General features: G+C 45.7%; 1 protein-coding gene across 6 annotated transcripts in view; it reads left to right on the top strand.

The window, feature by feature from the left end:
• Positions 1–20093, top strand: part of CAPS2 (calcyphosine 2) — an 89454-nt gene that overhangs the window by 9334 nt on the left and 60027 nt on the right. For 5 of the 6 annotated variants that reach the window (XM_038756665.1, XM_038756666.1, XM_038756664.1 and 2 more), the window contains 2 exons: positions 4506–4688; positions 19688–19810. In XM_038756665.1, the coding sequence (XP_038612593.1) occupies positions 4506–4688; positions 19688–19810 (306 nt within the window). The remainder of the gene's footprint in view (positions 1–4505; positions 4689–19687; positions 19811–20093) is intronic. The other variant, XM_038756667.1, reaches the window with a different exon arrangement.

The raw sequence follows: 20093 nt of genomic DNA, 5'->3' as shown, positions 1-20093 counted from the left end.
ACTCTGTCTTCTCTTGGTTCTCCTCTTATCTCTCTGGCCATTCATTCTCAGTCTCCTTCAAGGGCTCCTCCTCCCCTTCCCATGCTCTAACTGTAGGGATCCCTTAAGGTTCAGTTCTTGTCCCCTTCTGTTCTCCATCTATACTCACTCCCTTGGTGATCTCATTTGCTCCCATGGCTTTAACTACCATCTCTACGTGGATGACACCCAAATCTACATCTCCTCCTCGTTCTCTCCCTCCAAGCTCGCATCTCCTCCTGCCTTCAGGACATCTCCATATGGATGTCTGCCCGCCATCTAAAGCTCAACATGTCCAAGACAGAGCTCCTTATCTTCTCTCCCAAACCCTGTCCTCTCCTGAACTTTCCCATCACTGCAGACGGCACAACCATCCTTCCTGTCTCACAAGCCCACAACCTTAGTATCATCCTTTACTCCACTCTCTCATTAAACCCACATATGCAATCCATCACCAAATCCTGTCGGTCTCACCATCACAACATCACCGAGATCCGCCCTTTCTCTCCATCCAAACCGCTACCACGATAGTACAATCACTCATCCTAACCTGCCTGGATTAATGCATTAGCCTCCCTATCCCGTATTCAGGGTAAGCAGTTCCATTCCTAATCCTGTCCTATCCTGACTGGATTACTGCATCAGCATCCTTTCTGACCTCCCAGCCTCCTGTCTCTCCCAACTTCAATCTATACTTCACTCTGCTGCCTGGATTATCTTTCTACAGAAACATTCAGGGCGTCACACCCCTCCTCAAAAATCTCCAGTAGTTTCCTATCCACCTCCGTATCAAAACAAAAGCTCCTCACTATTGGCTTTAAAGCTCTCCATCACCTTGCCCCCTCCTTCCACACCTCCCTTCTCTGCTTCTACATCTCAGCCTGCACGCTCTGCTCCTCTGGTGCTAACCCTTTCACTGTGCCTTGATCTCGCCTGTCTTGCTGCTGACCCCTGGCCCATTTCCTACCTCTGGCCTGGAACGCCCTCCCTCTTCAAACAGCCAGACAGTCTTCCCCTCCTTCCAAACCCTGAAGGCACACCTCCTCCAAGAGGCCTTCCCAGACTAAGCCCCACTTTTCCTCAGCTCCCACTCCCTTCCGCATCACTACGATTCACTCCCTTTTTTCCCCAGCCCCCACAACACTTATATATATATATATCTATAGTTCTATTTATTTATATTGATGTCTGTTTCCCGCCCCCCCCCAGATTATGAACCCTCTGTGGGCCAAGACTTTCTCTCTTTATTGCTGTACTGTACTTTACAAGCGCTTACTACAGTGCTCTGCACACAGTAAGTGCTCAATAAATACAAATGAATGAGTGAATGTCCTGCCATCACCGCAAACTTAACATCTCAGAAGCAGAACTCCTTATCTTCCCACCCGAACCTTGTCCTTCCTCTGACTTTGCCATCATTGTAGACAGCACCACCATCACAAGGTCGTAACCTTGGCATTATCCTTGACTCTTTTCTCTCATTCAATCCGTATTTTCAATCTACTACTAAATCTTGTCAGAGAAGCAGCAAGGCATAGTGAATAGAGCACGGGCCTGGGAGTCAGGGGATCATGGGTTCTAGTCCCAGCTCCACCGTTTGTCTGCTGTGTGGCCTTGGGCACGTCACTTCATTCCTCCGTGCCTCAATTACCTCATCTGTAAAATGGGGATTGAGACAGTGAGCCCCACATGGAATAAGCACTATGTCCAACGCAGTTTGCTTGTATCCTCCCCAGCACTTAGTACAGTGCCTGGCACATAGTACGTCCTTAATGAATATGACTATTATTATTATTCAACCTCTACAACATCACTAAAATCAGTCCTTTCCTCTCCATCCAGACTATCATGTTAATCCAAGCACTTATCCTATCCTCTCTTGATTACTGCAAACTGCCTCCTGTCTCTCCCCACTTCAGTTCTTATTTCACTCTGCTTCCTGGATCCTTTTTCTACAAAACCATTCAGTCCATGTGTCCCCATTCTTCAAGAACCTCCAGTGGTTGCCCATCCATCTCTGCATCAGACACTCCTTACCACTGGCTTTCAAGCACTCAGTCACATTGCCCCTTCCAACTCACCTCACTAGTTTCCTACTCTAACCCAGACCGCATATTTCACTCCTGTATTGCCATCCTACTCACTGTACCTCGATCTCATCCATCTCGCTGCTGACCTCTCTCCCAGTGAGAGATAATGCCTCTCTCTGTCTCCTTTGGCTTATAATGCTCTCCATCTTCATATCCAACAGACAATTACTCTCCCCTGTTCAAAGCCTTATTGAAGGCACATCTCCAAGAGGACTTCCTGCCTCTGGCCTGAGACACCCTCTCTCTTCATATCTGACAGACGATTCCTAACCCCACCTTCAAAGCCTTACTAAAATCACATCTTCTCCAAGAGGCCTTCCATGACTAAGCCCTCATTTCCTCTTCTCCCCCTCACTTCTGTGTTGCCCTGGCACTTGGATTTGCAGCTTTTATTCACCCCTCTCTCAGCCCCACAGCACTTATGAACATTTCCATAATTTATTCATTTATATTAATATCTGTCTTCCCTTCTAGACTCTAAGTTGGTTGTGAGTAGGGAGGGTGTCTGCTCACTCTGTGGTACTGTACTTTCCCAAGTACTTAGTACAGTGCTCTGCACTGCTCAATAAATACAGCTGATTGGTGGATTGATTTTGCCAGATCTTGTCAGTTGTGCCTTTCCTCTGTATCTAAACTGCTACTCAGTGATCCAAGCACTTTATCCTGCCTTGACTAATGTATTTTCCTTCTCACTGACTTCCCTGTTTGCTGCTGCCCAGATCATTTTTCTACAAAAACATTCAGTCCATGTCCTGTACACTTCAAGAAGTTCCAGTGGTTACCCATCCACCTCTGCATCAAAAAGAAACTCCTTACTATATCAGGGTCCCCATCCTACCTTACCTCACTGATTTCTTCCTACCGTCCAGCTCACACATTTCACTCCTCTTATGCCAACCTACTTACTGCCCCTCAGTCTCATCTGCCCCACCACAACTCCCCAGACCAAATCCTTCCTCTGGTCTGGGACACCCTCACCCCTTTGCATACTCCAAAGCACCACTCTCCCTACCCTCAAAGCCTTACTAAAATCACATCACCACCAAGAGGCTTTCCCTGACTAATCCCTAATTTCCCCTACTCTCTGTCCCTTCTGCATCGACTATGCTCTTGGATCTAAACCCTTGAAGCACTTGATATACACCCCTCTCTCACCTCCACAGCACTCAGATATGTATCTGTGATTTATTTTTATATCTTCTCCCCCCCTAGACAGTAAGCTTCTGGTGGGCAAGGAACCCTTTTATATCATTCCCCCCCCCCCCCCCCCCCCCGCCCCAAGTACTTAGTACAGTGCTCTGCACACTGTAAACACTCAATAAATACTATTGATTGAAATGCCTGGCAGAGCCACTGAGGACTCATCACACTCAGAGAGAGCTGAAGTAGGAGTTGACTTGGCCTATGTTGTGGCATGCACATCTTAAATACTTCTACTGTTGAAAGTGAGGTTCTCCAAACCATTGAATCCTTCCAATATGTAAATTACTGCTAACAGTAATTAAATGTCTACTCTATGCAAAGCACTGTTCCAAAATAAAAACGTACACAGGAGAAAATTAGACCAGTCCTTGCCCGTCAAGGTCTCACAATAAGAATAACAGGGAAAGAGGAAACTGGCAACAGATGTAAAACCACCAAAAAAATTGTAAAAGATAAGGGCATCAATAAATAGTAGGTTCCAAGGAAGGCAGTCCCAGGACCTGCTGGGGACTTCATTCCTGCCAGGGCCACCCCTCTGAGGGGCAGCAGATGGTAGTGGATAGAGCATGGGCCTGGGAATCAGAAGGGCATGGATTCTAATCCCAGCTCTACCACTTTCCTGCTATGTGATCTTGTGATCTTCACTTCTTTGTGCCTCAGTTACATCTGTAAAATGGGGACTGAGACTGTGAACTCCACGTGGGAAACAGACTATACCCTACCCTATTTACTTGTAATCACTCCAGCTCTTAGAACAATTAAGACTGTTACTCTATTTTATTTGTACATATTTATTCTATTTATTTTATTTTGTTAATATGTTTTGTTTTGTACTCTGTCTCCCCCTTCTAGACTGTGAGCCTGCTGTTGGGTAGGGACCATCTCTATATGTTGCCAACTTGTACTTCCCAAGTTCTTAGTACAGTGCTCTGCACACAGTAAGCACTCAATACATACGATTGAATGAATGAATGAATGACTGAACCTCAAGTGGGTCAACCTGATTACCTTATATCTATCCCAGAGCTTAGAACAGTGCTTGGCATAGAGTAACTGCTTAATAAATCCCATAATTATTATTATTATTACCCCAGCTCTTCGAACAGTAATTAGCACATAATAAGTGCTTAACAAATACTACAATTATCATTATTGCTAATGATTTTTACAACTAGGATAATTCTTTCTTTGTAGTTTTCTCTATGGGTTCAGAAGACAATACCAGAGGATTTGCCATCCCCATCAGACAAATACAAATTAAAATATCGGCAGTATGAAGCAGAAATGAAAGATGGATATAGGGCATATACTCAGCGATCAACAGCTAAGAAAAAAAATGACACAGCCCAGCAGTCACCAAGGAAAATAGAAAGAAAGGTAGTATACGTTTTAAACTTGATCTCACTATACCACTATAAGTGACTTAAAAGTGTTTTTATTTTCCTCAGTTGGGCAGTGTCTCACCAAAAAAAAAAAATGTATGTTTGAAAACTGATGTTTGGAAAAAAACAAAAAAGAATCACAGTGATGAACATTTAAGCTTTCTGAGATTTGATTAGTTAGAACTAATCACCATGAAGACACAAGGATGTACTAATCAGTAGGAAAACAGGCTTCTTTTTTCAGTTATCTCAGGATCAAATATTAAAAGCCAATTTGGATAATATTGGGAAGCAGCATGGCTGGGAAGCAGCATAACTTAGTGGAAAGAGCCCAGGCTTGGGAGTCATAGGTCATGGGTTCTAGTCCTGGCTCTGACACTTGTCAGCTGTTTGACCTTGGGTAAGTCACTTCACTTCTGTATGCCTCACTTACCTCATCTGTAAAATGGGGATGAAGACTGTGAGCCACATGTGGGACAGCCTGATTACCTTGTATCTACCACAGTGCTTGGCACATAGTAAGTGCTTAACAAATGCCATCATTATTATTATAAAAATAGAAAAGTCTTCAGTGTGCAAATACATATACGTGTGCCTGTATATTTTTGTTATGTGTATACTTTATCTGCGAATGTAAATATTTAAATGTGTATATAGTGCTATCTCTTAAAAGTGCTGTGTATTTTATTGCATGTGCCATTGGACAAATTTGACCTCTCCAGTAGTGAATGCATGTACTGAAACTAGTAAAATGAAATGGTTCGTAGAAGTATCCAGGGAGATCCCATGGTTAGCTTTCACCTTTTGTGATCCTTTTGATGGATTCTAAAATGATCATATTTCAATTCAATTAAATTCCAGTCATATTTATTGAGCGCTTACTGTGTTCAGAGCACTGTACTGAGCACTTGCAAAGTACAATTCAGCAGCAAATAGAGACAATCCCTACCCAACAACGGGCTCACAGCAGCTACCATTCCCATGACAGTTGTCAGCATTAAGCATCCACCCTTTCTCTGAATCCTGCAATTCTGGCAATATTTCTGTTTCTTCCCTTTCTTTAATCTCCCAGTCTGCCACCAAATCCTGTCAGTTTTTTTCATAACAACTTCAGGATAGGCCCCTTCCTCTTCATCCAAATTGCTACCACACTGGTTCAAGCAGTTGTCATATTCCTTGCTGACCTCCCTACCTTCAGCCTCCCCCTACTTCCAAGTAAAATACTACTTTTCTCAGATGTCCAGATCATTTTTCTGCACTGCCCACTATATTGTAATCAATCAGTCAATCAGTCGTATTTATTGAGCGCTTACTGTGTGCAGAGCACTGTACTAAGCGCTTGGGAAGTACAAGTTGGCAACATATAGAGATGGTCCCTACCCAACAGTGGGCTCACAGTCTAGAAGGGGGAGACAGAGAACAAAACCAAACATATTAACAAAATAAAATAAATAGAATAGATATGTACAAATAAAATAGAGTAAGAAATATGTACAAACATATATACATATATACAGGTGCTATGGGGAAGGGAAGGAGGTAAGGCGGGGGATGGCGAGGGGGAGGAGGGGGAGAGGAAAGAGGGGGCTCAGTCTGGGAAGGCCTCCTGGAGGAGGTGAGCTCTCAGTAGGGCCTTGAAGGGAGGAAGAGAGCTAGCTTGGTGGATGTGCGGAGGGAGGGCATTCCAGGCCAGGGGGATGACGTGGGCCAGGGGTCGACGGCGGGACAGGCGAGAATGAGGCACGGAGAGGAGATTAGCGGCAGAGGAGCAGAGGGTGCGACTGGGCTGTAGAAGGAAAGAAGGGAGGTGAGGTAGGAGTGGGTTTGGTGATGGAGAGCCCTGAAGCCGAGGGTGAGGAGTTTCTGCCTGATGCGTAGGTTGATTGGTAGCCACTGGAGATTTTTGAGGAGGGGAGTAACATGTCCAGAGCGTTTCTGGACAAAGACAGGCCGGGCAGCAGCGTGAAGTATGGATTGAAGTGGGGAGAGACAAGAGGATGGGCGATCGGAGAGGAGGCTGATACAGTAGTCCAGAGGGGATAGGATGAGAGCTTGAACGAGCAGGGTTCAAGCTCCATGAGGACAGGGATTGTGTCTATTAACTGTATTATAGTGTACTTTCCCAAGCACTTAGTACAGTGCTGTGCACAAAATAAGTGCTCAAAAACCATTCATTGATTTAGCACTCATCGCCCCACTCCTCAAAAACCTCCAATGGTTGTCCCTTCCCCTTTTATAATAACAGAAATGTCTGACAGTTCATTCCTTCATTCAGTCACATTTATTGAGCGTTTACTGTGTGCAGAGCACTGTACTAAGCCCTTGGAAAGTACAATTCGGAAGCAGGTAGAGACAATCCCTACCCAACAATGGGCTCACAGTCTAGGAGGCTTTAAGTTGGCTTTAAGTCCCTCAGTCAGCTTTCTGCCATTCCTCCACTCTCTTCTCCCATTACCCCTCAGTTTGCACTCTTTTTTCCTCTTAAGCTAACCTATTCACTGTGCCTCATTCTCCTTTCACCTGCCAATGACCTCTTGCTCACGCCCATTTCCCTTTTATCTGACCATTCAACCTCTCTCCATCTTCAAAGCCCTTCTGAACTCACATTGCCTCCGGGAGGCCTTCCTTGATTATTAATAATAGTGGCATTTATTAAGCGCTTACTATGTGCAAAGCACTGTTCTAAGCGCTGGGAAGGTTACAAGGTGATCAGGTTGTCCCACGGGGGGTTCACAGTCTTAACCCCCATTTTACAGATGAGGGAACTGAGGCACAGAGAAGTTAAGTGACTTGCCCAAAGTCACACAGCTGACAAGTGGCGGAGCCGGGATTTGAACCCATCACTCCAAAGCCCATGCTCTTTCCACTGAGCCACTCTGCTTCTCTAGATTAGTTTCTTATCTCCTTAGTTTGTCCCCCAACCGTCACATCAGCACTTTGTCACCTAAGCGTTTGAGTACTCTCAACATCCTGTAGCACTTATGAACATATGTCTTACAACCTTCCCTCTGGACTGTAAGCTTGTTGTGGGCAGGGAGTGTGTCTGCTAGCTCTGCTTTATTGTACTATCCCAAGTGCTTAGTACAGTGCTCTGCACACAGTAAGTGTGCAATAAATACCATTAATTAATTCCATGTGTAATTTATTTTGTTGTCTGATTCCCCTGCTATATTTTAAACTCCTCGAGGGCAGGGAGCATATCTACTAATTTAGATGTATGCTCCCAAGGTCTTAGTAATGTGCTCTATATACACACTGGGAACACCTATATGTATATAATTATTCATATTCAATGAAGTTATTGCTGATAGTGAAGTAGGCCAAGATTCCATAGAAGTTGGACAGGTAGAAAGTATGAATACGTGGCTTTAGTTTTTCTAGGGAAGTGTTAGTTTATAGTCTGCTAGTATCAAGCCTGTTGCAGGCTGGTGTAAAGCTGCTTCTCCCTTGCCCTCTGTAGGGCAGATCTGAGCACAGCTTAAGGACACTTAGCCAAAAGCCCCCCAGGGGGGCTCACCCGTCTTCTGCCAAAGCTGGCATAGCAACGGCCCCATATTTCCCAAATCACTGAAGTTTTATTTTAAGTTTCTCTCAAGATTTTCAGTCTCCTTAACTCCAGCAGGAATGTTTCCTAGGTAGTGTATCCCAAGATACTAACTTGATGCTGTGAAAGGCGCAGAAGGATCTGAGATTCTACTCTCAGGTCCTGTTGTATTTGCTGGGGTGTTTCTGAGTGGTGACTCTCTTCCTAGGTAGTGTAACTCCTCCTCAATGGATATGAATTCCCAGAATCCAAACAGCAAGATTAAAAAAAAGTGTTTTTCATCTAAGGAAATGTAGTCCTAAATTATTATTATAATTAATAATAATAATGATAGTATTTGTTAAGCACTTATACGTGCTGGGTTAGATACAAGCCAGTTGGCTTGGATACAGTCCCTCTCCCATGTGAGACTCACAGTCTCAATCCCCATTTAACAGATGAGGGAACTGGAGCACGGAGAAGTGAAGTGACTTGTAGTGAGGGAAGGTTGGAAGGAACACGCTGATTAAGTGCTTTGAAGCCTATGCTAAGAAGTTTTTGTTCTCTCAGAGGTGCATGGACCACTGGAGGTTCTTGAGGAGTGGGAAAACATGGATTGAACGTGTTTTTAGAAAAATGAGTTGGGCAGCAGAGTGAAGTAAGGACTAGACTGGGGGGAGGCAGGGAGGTTAGTGAGGAGTCTGCTGCAATTGTCAAGGCGGGAGATATAATAAGCATGGTGTCAGCGTAGTACCAGTTTAGGAGAGGAGAGGGCAGATTTTAGCAATGTTGTGAAGGTAAAACAGACAAGATTTGGTGACAGATTGAATATGTGGGTTGAATGAGAGAGATGAGTCAAAGATAATGTCATGGTTAAGTGCTTGTTTTATTATTTTTTAAAATGGTATTTGTGGAATGCTTACTATGTGTGAGGCGCTGGGGTAAATACAAGAGAATCAAGGTGTATAGTCAGTGTCCCACAAGGGGCTCACAGTCTAGCTCAAAGGGAGGAAGATTTTCAGATGAGGTACAGGCACAGAAAAGTTAAGTGATTTGTCCATGGTCATGTAGCGGGCAAGTGTCAAAGTTAGGATTAGAACCCAGGTCTTCCAACTCCCAGGCCCATGCTCTTTCCCACTAGATCACGCTGCTTCTGAGAGAGGGAAGGTAGTGGTGTTGTCTACAGTGATGGGAAAGACATGGGAGGACCTAGTTTGGATGGGAAGATGAGGAGTTCTGTTTTGGATAAGTTAAGTTTTAGGTATCAACAGGAGTTGGTAAGAAGAGATGTCCTGAAGGCAGGAAGAAATGCGAGACCACAGAGAAGAGGTGAGGTTGGGGCTGGAGAGGTAGATTTTGGAATAATCCTTATAGATATGGTAGTTGAGAACATGAGAATGAATGAGTTCTCCAAGAGAGTGGGAGTAGGTAGAAATTTTTTTTGTTCTTGTTTTTTAAATGGTATTTGCTTACTATGTGCCAGGCACTGTACTAAGCACTGGGGTCAATACAAGATAATCAGATTGGACACAGTTTTGTCCTACATGGTGCTCACAGTTGTAATCCCCAGTTTACAGATGGGGTAAGTGAGGCACAGAGAAGTGAAGTGACTTGCCCAAGGTCACACCGCAGACAAGTGGCAGAGTTGGGATTAGGATCTGGATCCTCTGACTTCCAGGCCCTTGCTTTATCCACTAGGCAGCATTGTTTCCTTAGAGGAATTCCGTCAATCAAAGGAATGGAGGCAGAGGAGGAGACTATGAAAATGAGAAGGTGTGGCCTGAGAGATAAGAAAACCAGGAGAGGACAGGGTCAGTGAAGCCAAGGTCAGATAATATTTCCAGGAGAGGGGGGGTCCCCAGTGTCAAAGGCAGCTGAAAGGTCGAGGAAGATTAGGACGGAGTAGGGACTATTGGATTTGGCAAGAAGTAGGTCATTGGTGACCTTATGTCAGTCTCTGTGGAGTGAAGGAGGCAGAAGCCAGATTGGAAGGGATCAAAGGGAGAGAGGAGGTGGAGGCAGTGGGTGTAGACAACTCATTTAAGGTGTTATTAGCCTGGTTTCTTATAGTATAGTACTGTATACCCAATATTTGCTCAATAAATACTTCTGCTGATTGATTGATATGCTTCTCCTTTTGGCACTTATCAATCAATCAATCAATCATATTTATTGAGTGCTTACTGTGTGCAGAGCACTGTACTAAGCACTTGGGAAGTATAAGTTGGCAACATATAGAGACAGTCCCTACCCAACAGTGGGCTCACAGTCTAGAAAGTGGGCTCACACTTATGTCATTTCAAATATGCCATCTTTTATGAGTGCCATCTGTGTTCAATGTTTTACTGTGTGGTACTTAATAGTACTTCCACTTTGGGGATTTTTGTTGAACTCTGCTTGGAATGAGAAAACATTTACAAACTGCACTCTTGCTAAATGGCGGCCACTCATCAATGTAGATGGGCTGAGAAGCAATTAGTGGAAACATTGGAAGAAATGAGGGGTGATAGATATTTTGTGGGTATGAATCAGAATCAAGAGAATTTCGTGTGATCTCTAAATTTGTCATGAGTTCACCTGAAAGAAAGGAGAAGTATTTTACATTTTAGGCATTGCTAATTCCCTCAGTATACACAAAAGTAAATTGAACCTGATGAATGTTTAGACAAGGAAAAACGAAGGATTTTCAAGGGATAGGAATTAAGTACTGGGGAAGCTGGAGACATAAATGTTTTCTGCTACTACTGACAAAACAGGGAATTATGATCTCAATTCTTAAATCACCTAGCTTTTGAAATCAAGCAGTTTGTCCTGTAGCTCTAATGCCAACTACATGGGAATGAAGGAGAGATTGGCACCAGTGAGATGAAACTAGTAACATAGCGACTTTTGTCATAACTTCCACTCAGAGTGGAAAGGGACTGAGAGTGGATTTGAGATACTGGCTCCACCTCTTGCCTCTTACTGGAAGAAACAAGAAGAGGAGGCTGTCACCTCCAATTTTCTCATCCTCTTGGGGCTGGGGGGTGAGCAAGAAATTTATCTCACACCTGTCCCTGAAGCCAGAAGAGGATGAGCCTCCCCACTACCATACCACCTGACAGTTCTCTGAGGATCCAGTGGGTGCCAGGGCCTATAAGGAGAAAGTCATTGCCAACTCTCTCCTCGACCCCCTCCAATCTGGCTTCTGTCCCCTACATTCCACGGAAACTGCCCTTTCAAAGGTCACCAATGACCTCCTGCTTGCCAAACCCAACGGCTCATACTCTATCCTAATCCTCCTCGACCTCTCAGCCGCCTTCGACACTGTGGACCACCCCCTTCTCCTCCACACACTATCCAACCTTGGCTTGACAGATTCTCTCCTCTCCTGGTTCTCCTCTTATCTCTCCGGCTGTTCGTTCTCAGTCTCTTTTGCGGGCTCCTCCTCCCCCTCCCATCCCCTTAATGTAGGGGTTCTTTAAGGGTCACTTCTTGGTCCCCTTCTGTTCTCTATCTACACTCACTCTCTTGGTGAATTCATTTGCTCCCATGGCTTCAACTATCATCTCTACGCTGATGACACCCAAATCTACATCTCTGCCCCTACTCTCTCTCCCTCCCTCCAGGCTCGCATCTCCTCCTGCCTTCAGGACATCTCCATCTGGATGTCTGCCCGCCATCTAAAACTCAACATGTCCAAGACTGAACTCCTTATCTTCCCTCCCAAACCCTGCCCTCTCCCAGACTTTCCCATCACTGTTGACGGCACTACCATCCTTCCCGTCTCACAAGCCCGCAACCTTGGTGTCATCCTCGACTCTGCTCTCTCGTTCACCCCTCACATCCAATCCGTCACCAAAACCTGCCGGTCTCACCTCCGCAACATTGCCAAGATCCGCCCTTTCCTCTCCATCCAAACCGCTACCCTGCTCATTCATTCTCTTATCCTATCCCGACTGAATTACTGTATCAGCCTCCTCTCCGATCTCCCATCCTCCTGTCTCTCTCCACTTCAATCCATGCTTCATGCCGCTGCCTGGATCGTCTTTGTGCAGAAACGCTCTGGGCATGTTACTCCCCTCCTCAAAAAATGTCCAGTGGCTACCAATCAACCTACGCATCAGGCAAAAACTCCTCACCCTAGGCTTCAAGGCTCTCCATCACCTCGCCACCTCCTACCTCACCTCCCTTCTCTCCTTCTACAGCCCAGCCCGCACCTTCCGCCCCTCTGCCGCCAATCTCCTCACCGTGCCTTGTACTCGCCTGTCCCGCCGTTGAACCCCGGCCCATGTCATCCCCCTGGCCTGGAATGCCCTCCCTCCGCACATCCGCCAAGCTAGCTCTCTTCCTCCCTTCAAAGCCCTACTGAGAGCTCACCTCCTCCAGGAGGCCTTCCCAAACTGAGCCCCCTCCTTCCTCCGCCCCTCCTCCCCCTCCCCCATGCCTTACCTCCTTCCCCTCCCCACAGCACCTGTATATATGTATATATGTTTGTACGTATTTATTACTCTATTGTATTTGTACTTATTTATTCTATTTATTTTATTTTGTTAATATGTTTTGTTTTGTTGTCTGTCTCCCCCTTCTAGACTTTGAGCCTGCTGTTGGGTGGGGACCGTCTCTATATGTTGCCAACTTGTACTTCCCAAGTGCTTAACAGTGCTCTGCACACAGTAAGTGCTCAATAAATACAATTGAATGAATGAATAAGCCTGGAGCTATAGGTCATTTCTGGCTCAGACTCCTGCTCCAGGGCTATTCAGGGAGATTCAGCCATAGGCCTCGCCAGGCCAGGAAATGTCTGGGGATGCAGGCCTCTTGGTGTTAAACCAGTACAACAGATTTGGAACTCTGACCCCCTCCACATCCCCAGAGAATCCTCCAGGCTTCCTAGAAGGGAGTGAGGTGGGGTAGGAGGAGGGTACTCAAGAGCCCGGTAAGGGTGGAAAACACCTTACTGACAAGAGGGAATATCCTGACCTCCCTTTCCCTATTCCTTTTGTTTTCTTTCCTTATCTACCCTTCCATTTTCTCTTCTCCCTCTACCCCCTCCTCCTCTGTCCTCTAACTTTCCCCTCTTTTCTAACTCTCCCTGGTTCCCTTCCTCCCCTTTAACTCCTTCCTTCTCTAATTCCCTTCTTACTGTCACTCTTTTCCACCAGTCACCTACTTCCTCAGTGCTCCATACTCCTTGGTGCTCTGCTCCCTTAATGCTTCATGCTCCCTAGTGCCCTGCCCCACGTTTGCCCCCATGCTCAAAATTAAAAGTTGGCCTGAATTCCTTGATTTGGTCCTGGTAGGGCACAAAATTGCTGGGGGTGGAGAAATGCAGTTAGTGAATGAGCAATTAGCTTCCGGCAGCCCTTGAAGACCTTCTTAATACCAACACACCGTGACTGAATGATTTTTAAGATAACAGAGCAGAAAAGGTTCTTCATTCAGTCGGGTGCTACTCCCCCAGCAGTAGTCCAGTAATGTGGATTCATTTAATAAGCTTGGTTTGCTTGCTAAATTGAGAGTTATAATCAGAGATAAAATTCATTCATTCATTCAATCGTATTTATCAAGTGCTTACTGTGTGCAGAGCACTGTACTAAGCTCTTGGGAAATACAAGTCAGCAACATATAGAGACGGTCCCTACCCAATAACGGGCTCACAGTCTAGATGGGGGAGACAGACAACAAAACAAAACATGTAGGCAGGTGTCAGAATCATCAGAACAAATAGAATTAAAGGTATATGCACATCATTAACAAAATAAATGGAATAGTAAATATGTACAAATAAAATAAATAGAGTAATAAATCTGTACAAATATTTATGCAAGTGCTGTGGGGAGGAAAAGGAGGTAAGTATTGTTGCAAGTAGGTAAGTATGATAGACTTCTAGACTGTGAGCCCGTCTTCTAGACTGTGAGCCCGTTGTTGGGTAGGGACCGTCTCTACGTCCCAAGCGTTTAGTACAGTGCTCTGCACACAGTAAGCGCTCAATAAATATGATTGAATAAATGAATGAATGAATGATAGTTGGAGCAGGCCACAGCCATCCACAATACCCAAGCATCACTAGAATAGATGACATGAGTGTTGAACAGCAGGCAGCTCTGTCATGCCAGCTTAGATCCACTATTCATTCATTCATTCATTCATTCATTTAGTTGTATTTCCTGAGCACTTATTGTGTGCAGAGTACTGTACTAAGTACTTGGAAAGTACAGTTTAGCAATAAAAAGAGGCAATCCCTGCCCACAAAGGGCTTATAGTCTATCAAGGAGGAGACGGGCATCAAAACAAGTAAACAGGCATCAATAGCATCAATATAAATAAATAGAATTAGAGATATATACACATCAAAACAAGTAAACAGGCATTTATATAAAAATAGAATTATTGATATGTACATATATACACAACTGCTGTGGGATGGGGAGGGAGGTAGAGCAAAGGGAGTGAGTTGGGACGATGAGGAGGGGAGGGGAAGCTGAGGCACTCTTTCCAAGGCCTGATTGAATGGGAAAGGTGGAAATTGCTTCAGATCTTCCCCGAAGCAAATTCTCCAGAGAATTAGCTCCTTCTCTTCCTTCCTAGCCCAGCCCTCCTGTTCCCAATCCATCAATCATATTCACTGAGCGCTTACTGTGGGCAGAACACTGGTACCAAGTGCTTGGGAGAGAATAAAGTAGCAATAGTTGAGAGACATATTCCCTGCTCACAACGAGCTTACAACCTAGAGGAGACAGACATTAATATAAATAGATTATAAATATGTACTGAAGTGGTGAGGGGCTGTGGGAGGGGTGAATAAAGGGAGCAAATCCAAGTGCAAGGGTGACATAGAAGGAAGTGGGAGAAGAGGAAATGAGGGCTTAGAGAAGGCCTCTTGGAGAAGATGTGTCTTCAGTAAGGCTTTGAAGAGGGAAAGAGTAAATTATCTGTCGGATATGTGCACCAGGCCAGAGGCAGGATGTGGGTGACAGGTCGGCAGTGAGATAGACAAGACTGAGGTACAGTGAGAAGGCATTAGAGGAGTGAAGTGTGCAGGCTGGGTTGTAGGAGGAGAGCTGAGAGGTAAGGTAGGAGGGGAAAGATGAGTGAGTGCTTTTAAAGCCGATGGAAAGGAGTTTCTGTTTGATGTGGAGGTGGATGGGCAACCCGTAGAGGTTCTTGAGGAGTGTAGAAATATGGACTGAACATTTTTGTAGAAAAATGATCCGAACAGCAGAGTGAAGTATGGACTGGAGTTGAGAGAGACAAAAGGTGGCGCTGTCAGCAAGGAGGCTGATACTGTAATCAAGTCAAGATAATAATGATAATAATAATTGTGGTATTTGTTCAGTGCATACTCTGTGCCAGACACTGCTGTAAGTGCTAGGGCAGATAGAAGATAATCAGGTTGGAGACAGTTCCTGTCCCACATAGGGCTCACGGTCTTAATCTCCATTTTACAGATGAGGGAACTGAGGCACAAAGAATAATAATAATAATGGCATTTGTTAAGCGCCTACTATGTGCCAAGCACTGTTCTAAGAACTGGGGTTGATACAGGGTAATCAGGTTGTCCCACGTGGGTCTTCCAGGCTTAATCCCCATTTTACAGATGAGGTGACTGAGGCACAGAGAAGTTGAGCGGCTTTCCCAAGGTCACACAGCAGACAAGTGGCAGAGCTGGGATTAGAACCCATGTCCTCTGACTCCCAAGCCCATGGTCTTTCCACTAAGCCAGAAGTGAAGTGATTTTCCCAAGGTCAGCCAGCAGATAAATGACAAACCTGGGAATAGAACTCAGGTCCCTTTGACTCCCAGACCCATTCTTTATCCACTAGGTCATGCTGCTGCTCTAAAATTGTCTTTGGGAATTGCTCATATATACTTTCTTAGGAAACCTCAGACATTGGATTGTAGGCTACAAATGCCTAAGGGAAAAACTATAATAACAATAATACAGTCTGCCTCCCTGTGGGGGACTTGAACCCCAGTCTCCCCTGTGACAGACAGGAATACTCACCTCTCACCACTCTAAAGTGCTTGGATTAACATGATAGCGGTTTGGATAGAGAGGAAAGGGCAGATTTTAACAATGTTGTAAAGGTTGAACCGTCCGGATTTGGTGACTGTGGGTTGAATGAGAGAGTTGAGTTCATGATAACGCCAGGGTTATGGGACTGAGAAAGGAAGGATGGTTCCTGCAGGTTTTCTGGTCTTAACCCTTCCCATTTCCCAGGTTCCCCCTTAGTGCTTGGCACACAGTAAGTGCTTAACAAATACCATCATTATTATTATCTCTATTCTAAACATAAGGACAGGAGGGCAAGTGGTGGCGGCAGCAGAGATGAGGGGAGAATTCTCTGTTTCATTGTTTCACTGCTTCCACTGCTGCCTGCTCTCCAGCTGAGGTGATAGCAATCAGTCAATCAATCATATTTATTGAGCGCTTACTTTGTGCAGAGCACTGTACTAAGTGCTTGGGAAGTACAAGTTGGCAACATATAGAGACAGTCCCTACCCAACAGTGGGCTCACAGTCTAAAAGGGGGAGACAGAGAACAAAACCAAACATACTAACAAAATAAAATCAATAGAATAGATATGTACAAGTAAAATAAATAAATAGAGTAATAAATATGTACAAACATATATACATATATACAGGTGCTGTGGGGAAGGGAAGGAGGTAAGATGGTGGGATGGAGAGGGGGACGAGGGGGAGAGGAAGGAAGGGGCTCAGTTTGGGAAGGCCTCCTGGAGGAGTGAGCTCTCAGTAGGGCCTTGAAGGGAGGAAGAGAGCTAGCTTGGCAGATGGGCAGGGGGAGGGCATTCCAGGCCCTGGGGATGACGTGGGCCGGAGGTCGATGGCGGGACAGGCGAGAACGAGGCGCGGTGAGGAGATTAGTGGCAGAGGAGCGGAGGGTGCAGGGTGGGCTGTAGAAGGAGAGAAAGGTGAGGTAGGAGGGGGCAAGGTGATGGAGAGCCTTGAAGCCGAGGGTGAGGAGTTTCTGCCTGATGCGCAGATTGATTGGTAGCCACTGGAGATTTTTGAGGAGGGGAGTAACATGCCCAGAGCGTTTCTGGACAAAGACAATCCGGGCAGCAGCATGAAGTATGGATTAAAGTGGGGAGAGACACAAGGATGGGAGATCAGAGATAAGGCTGATGCAGTAGTCCAGGTGGGATAGGATGAGAGCTTGAACGAGCAGGGTAGCGGTTTGGATGGAGAGGAAAGGGCGGATCTTGGCAGTGTTGCGGAGCTGAGACTGGCAGGTTTTGGTGACGGCTTGGATGTGAGGGGTGAATGAGAGAGCGGAGTGGAGCATGTCACCATGGTTGCGGGCTTGTGAGATGGGAAGGATGGTAGTGCCGTCAACAGAGATGGGAAAGTCAGGGAGAGGGCAGGGTCTGGGAGGGAAGACAAGGAGTTCAGTCTTGGACATGTTGAGTTTTAGGTGGCGGGCAGACATCCAGATGGAGATGTCCTGAAGGCAGTAGGAGATGCAAGCCTGGAGAGAGGGGGAGAGAGCAGGGGCAGAGATGTGGATCTGGGTGTCATCAGCATAGAGATGATAGTTGAAGCCGTGGGAGCGAATGAGGTCACCAAGGGAGTGCGTGTAGATCGAGAACAGAAGGGGACCAAGCTCTGAACCTTGGGGAACCCCCACAGTAAGGGGATGGGAGGGGGAGGAGGAGCCTGCAAAAGAGACTGAGAATGAACGACCGGAAAGATAAGAGGAGAACCAGGAGAGGACGGAGTCTGTGAAGCCAAGGTCGGATAGCGTGTTGAGGAGAAGGGGGTGGTCCACAGTGTCGAAGGCAGCTGAGAGGTCAAGGAGGATTAGGACAGAGTATGCGCCGTTGGATTTGGCAAGCAGGAGGTCATTGGTGACCTTTGAGAGGGCAGTTTCCGTGGAATGTAGGTGACAGAAGCCAGACTGGAGAGGGTCGAGGAGAGAGTTGGTGTGGAGGAATTCGAGGCAACGCATGTAGACAATTCGTTCAAGGAGTTTGGAAAGGAATGGTAGGAGGGAGATGGGGCGATAACTAGAAGGTGAGGTGGGGTCAAGAGAGGGTTTTTTTTAGGATGGGAGAGACATGGGCGTGCTTGAAGGCAGAGGGGAAGGAACCAGTGGAGAGTGAGCGGTTGAAGATGGAAGTTAATGAGGGGAGAAGGGATGGAGCGAGAGATTTCATGAGATGAGAGGGAATGGGATCAGAAGCACAGGTGGCCGGAGTAGCACTTGAGAGGAGGGAGGAGAGCTCCTCTGAGGATACTGCTGGGAAGGATGGGAGAGTAGTAGAGAGTGTTGAGAGCCGGGGGGTTGGGGGAAGCGGGGGGAGTGACTTTGGGGAGGTCGGACCTGATGGATTTAATTTTGTTAATGAAGTAGGAGGCCAGATCGTTGGGGGTGAGGGAAGGGGGAGGGGGAGGAACCGGGGGCCTGAGAAGGGAGTTGAATGTACGGAAGAGCTGGCGGGGATGATGGGCATGGGTGTCAATAAGGGAGGAGAAATAGTTTTGTCTGGCAGAGGAGAGGGCTGAGTTAAGGCAGGAAAGGATAAACTTGAAGTGAACGAGGTTGGCATGGTGTTTAGACTTTCGCCAGCAGCGTTCGGCAGCAGTATCTGCTGCCAGCAGTATAGCAGTATCTATGGTGGCAGAGGTGAGGGCTAGGGAGAAGGAAGTCTGAGGCTGATGGCCAAGGAAGGGTCTGGGTCTGGTAGGAGATTGAGTAACTGCCCTCCCTACCTGGGAGGAATGGCAGTCGGGTGCTGCGGAAGGGAGGAGGGGTGCCAAGTTTTGTGGAGTTCCTCGAAAATGGGGTAAATGCATAATGTCTGCGTCTCCTAGGGGACCATTGATCCCAATTTAAAATGGAAACACGTAAGGCTTGTGTGTCAGGATTTTGCTTAGGTCCTTTCGTAAATGTAGCAATGCAATCTCATATTTTAGAGTAAATCAATTGTAGTTGCTGTTTAAGATTTTATTCTATAAGTAAATGCATTTTAATTCTTTCTGATATAAAGATGGTCACTTCTGTGTTCGTATTTTGCGTGACCTGGTGGATGGAGCACGGGCCTGGGATCAGAAGGTCATGGGTTCTAATCCCAGCACTGTCACTTGCTTCTGTAAGACCTTGGGCAAGTCACTTAACTTGCCCTCTTAAGGGCCTCAGTTCCCTAATATGTAAAATGGGGATTGAGACTGTGAGCTGCATGTGGGACAGGGACTTTGTTCAACCTGCTTATCTTGTATCTACCCCAGTGCTTAAGGCAGTGTTTGACACATGATAAGTGCTTAACAAATACCATCAGTATTATTATTATTGTTTTGGAACTCATGCCCATTTTGGGATCGTGCTTAGAATTTTCATACTTCTAGAAAGCCTTTAAAATCCTAGTAAAATCTAAAGGTCAGTTAATGTACTGTTTTCCTTCAATAATTATCCAGTTTAAACCTGTTTGTGTCTATACCATGCATTTAATTTGTGTTATACATAGAATGCACAAGATGAAGAAATGATCAGTGTCAATCTTGCATCTCTGGACAAGAAAGTGGTCTTGCAGGAGGGCTGTACAAGCCAACCCGACATCATACAGTGGAAAATAAGGAAATCCCAAGCCGTAAGTTACCAACTGGTATTCAGATGTTTACCCTACTATGAAGAATTATGTTTCTAGTTATCAGCAGGTTGGTACCAGAATAACTGTAAATACAGTATAACCTAATTCATAATAAAGGTTTGTGTGAGGAGAGATTCTTCTGAGACTGTCCTGCCAAAACGTTGGGTGAGGACCGATCCCAAGAACCTGCGTGATGATGATGATGGTGGTATTTGTTAAGCACTTACTATGTGCCAAGCATTGTTCTAAGTCCTGGGGTAGATACAAGGTATTCAGGTTGTCC

This window comes from Tachyglossus aculeatus, chromosome 14 (assembly GCF_015852505.1).
Source record: "Tachyglossus aculeatus isolate mTacAcu1 chromosome 14, mTacAcu1.pri, whole genome shotgun sequence".
Lineage (NCBI taxonomy): Eukaryota > Metazoa > Chordata > Mammalia > Monotremata > Tachyglossidae > Tachyglossus > Tachyglossus aculeatus.
The sequence above is the reverse complement of the archived record's forward strand: the minus strand, read 5'-3'. Positions and strand labels throughout refer to the sequence as shown.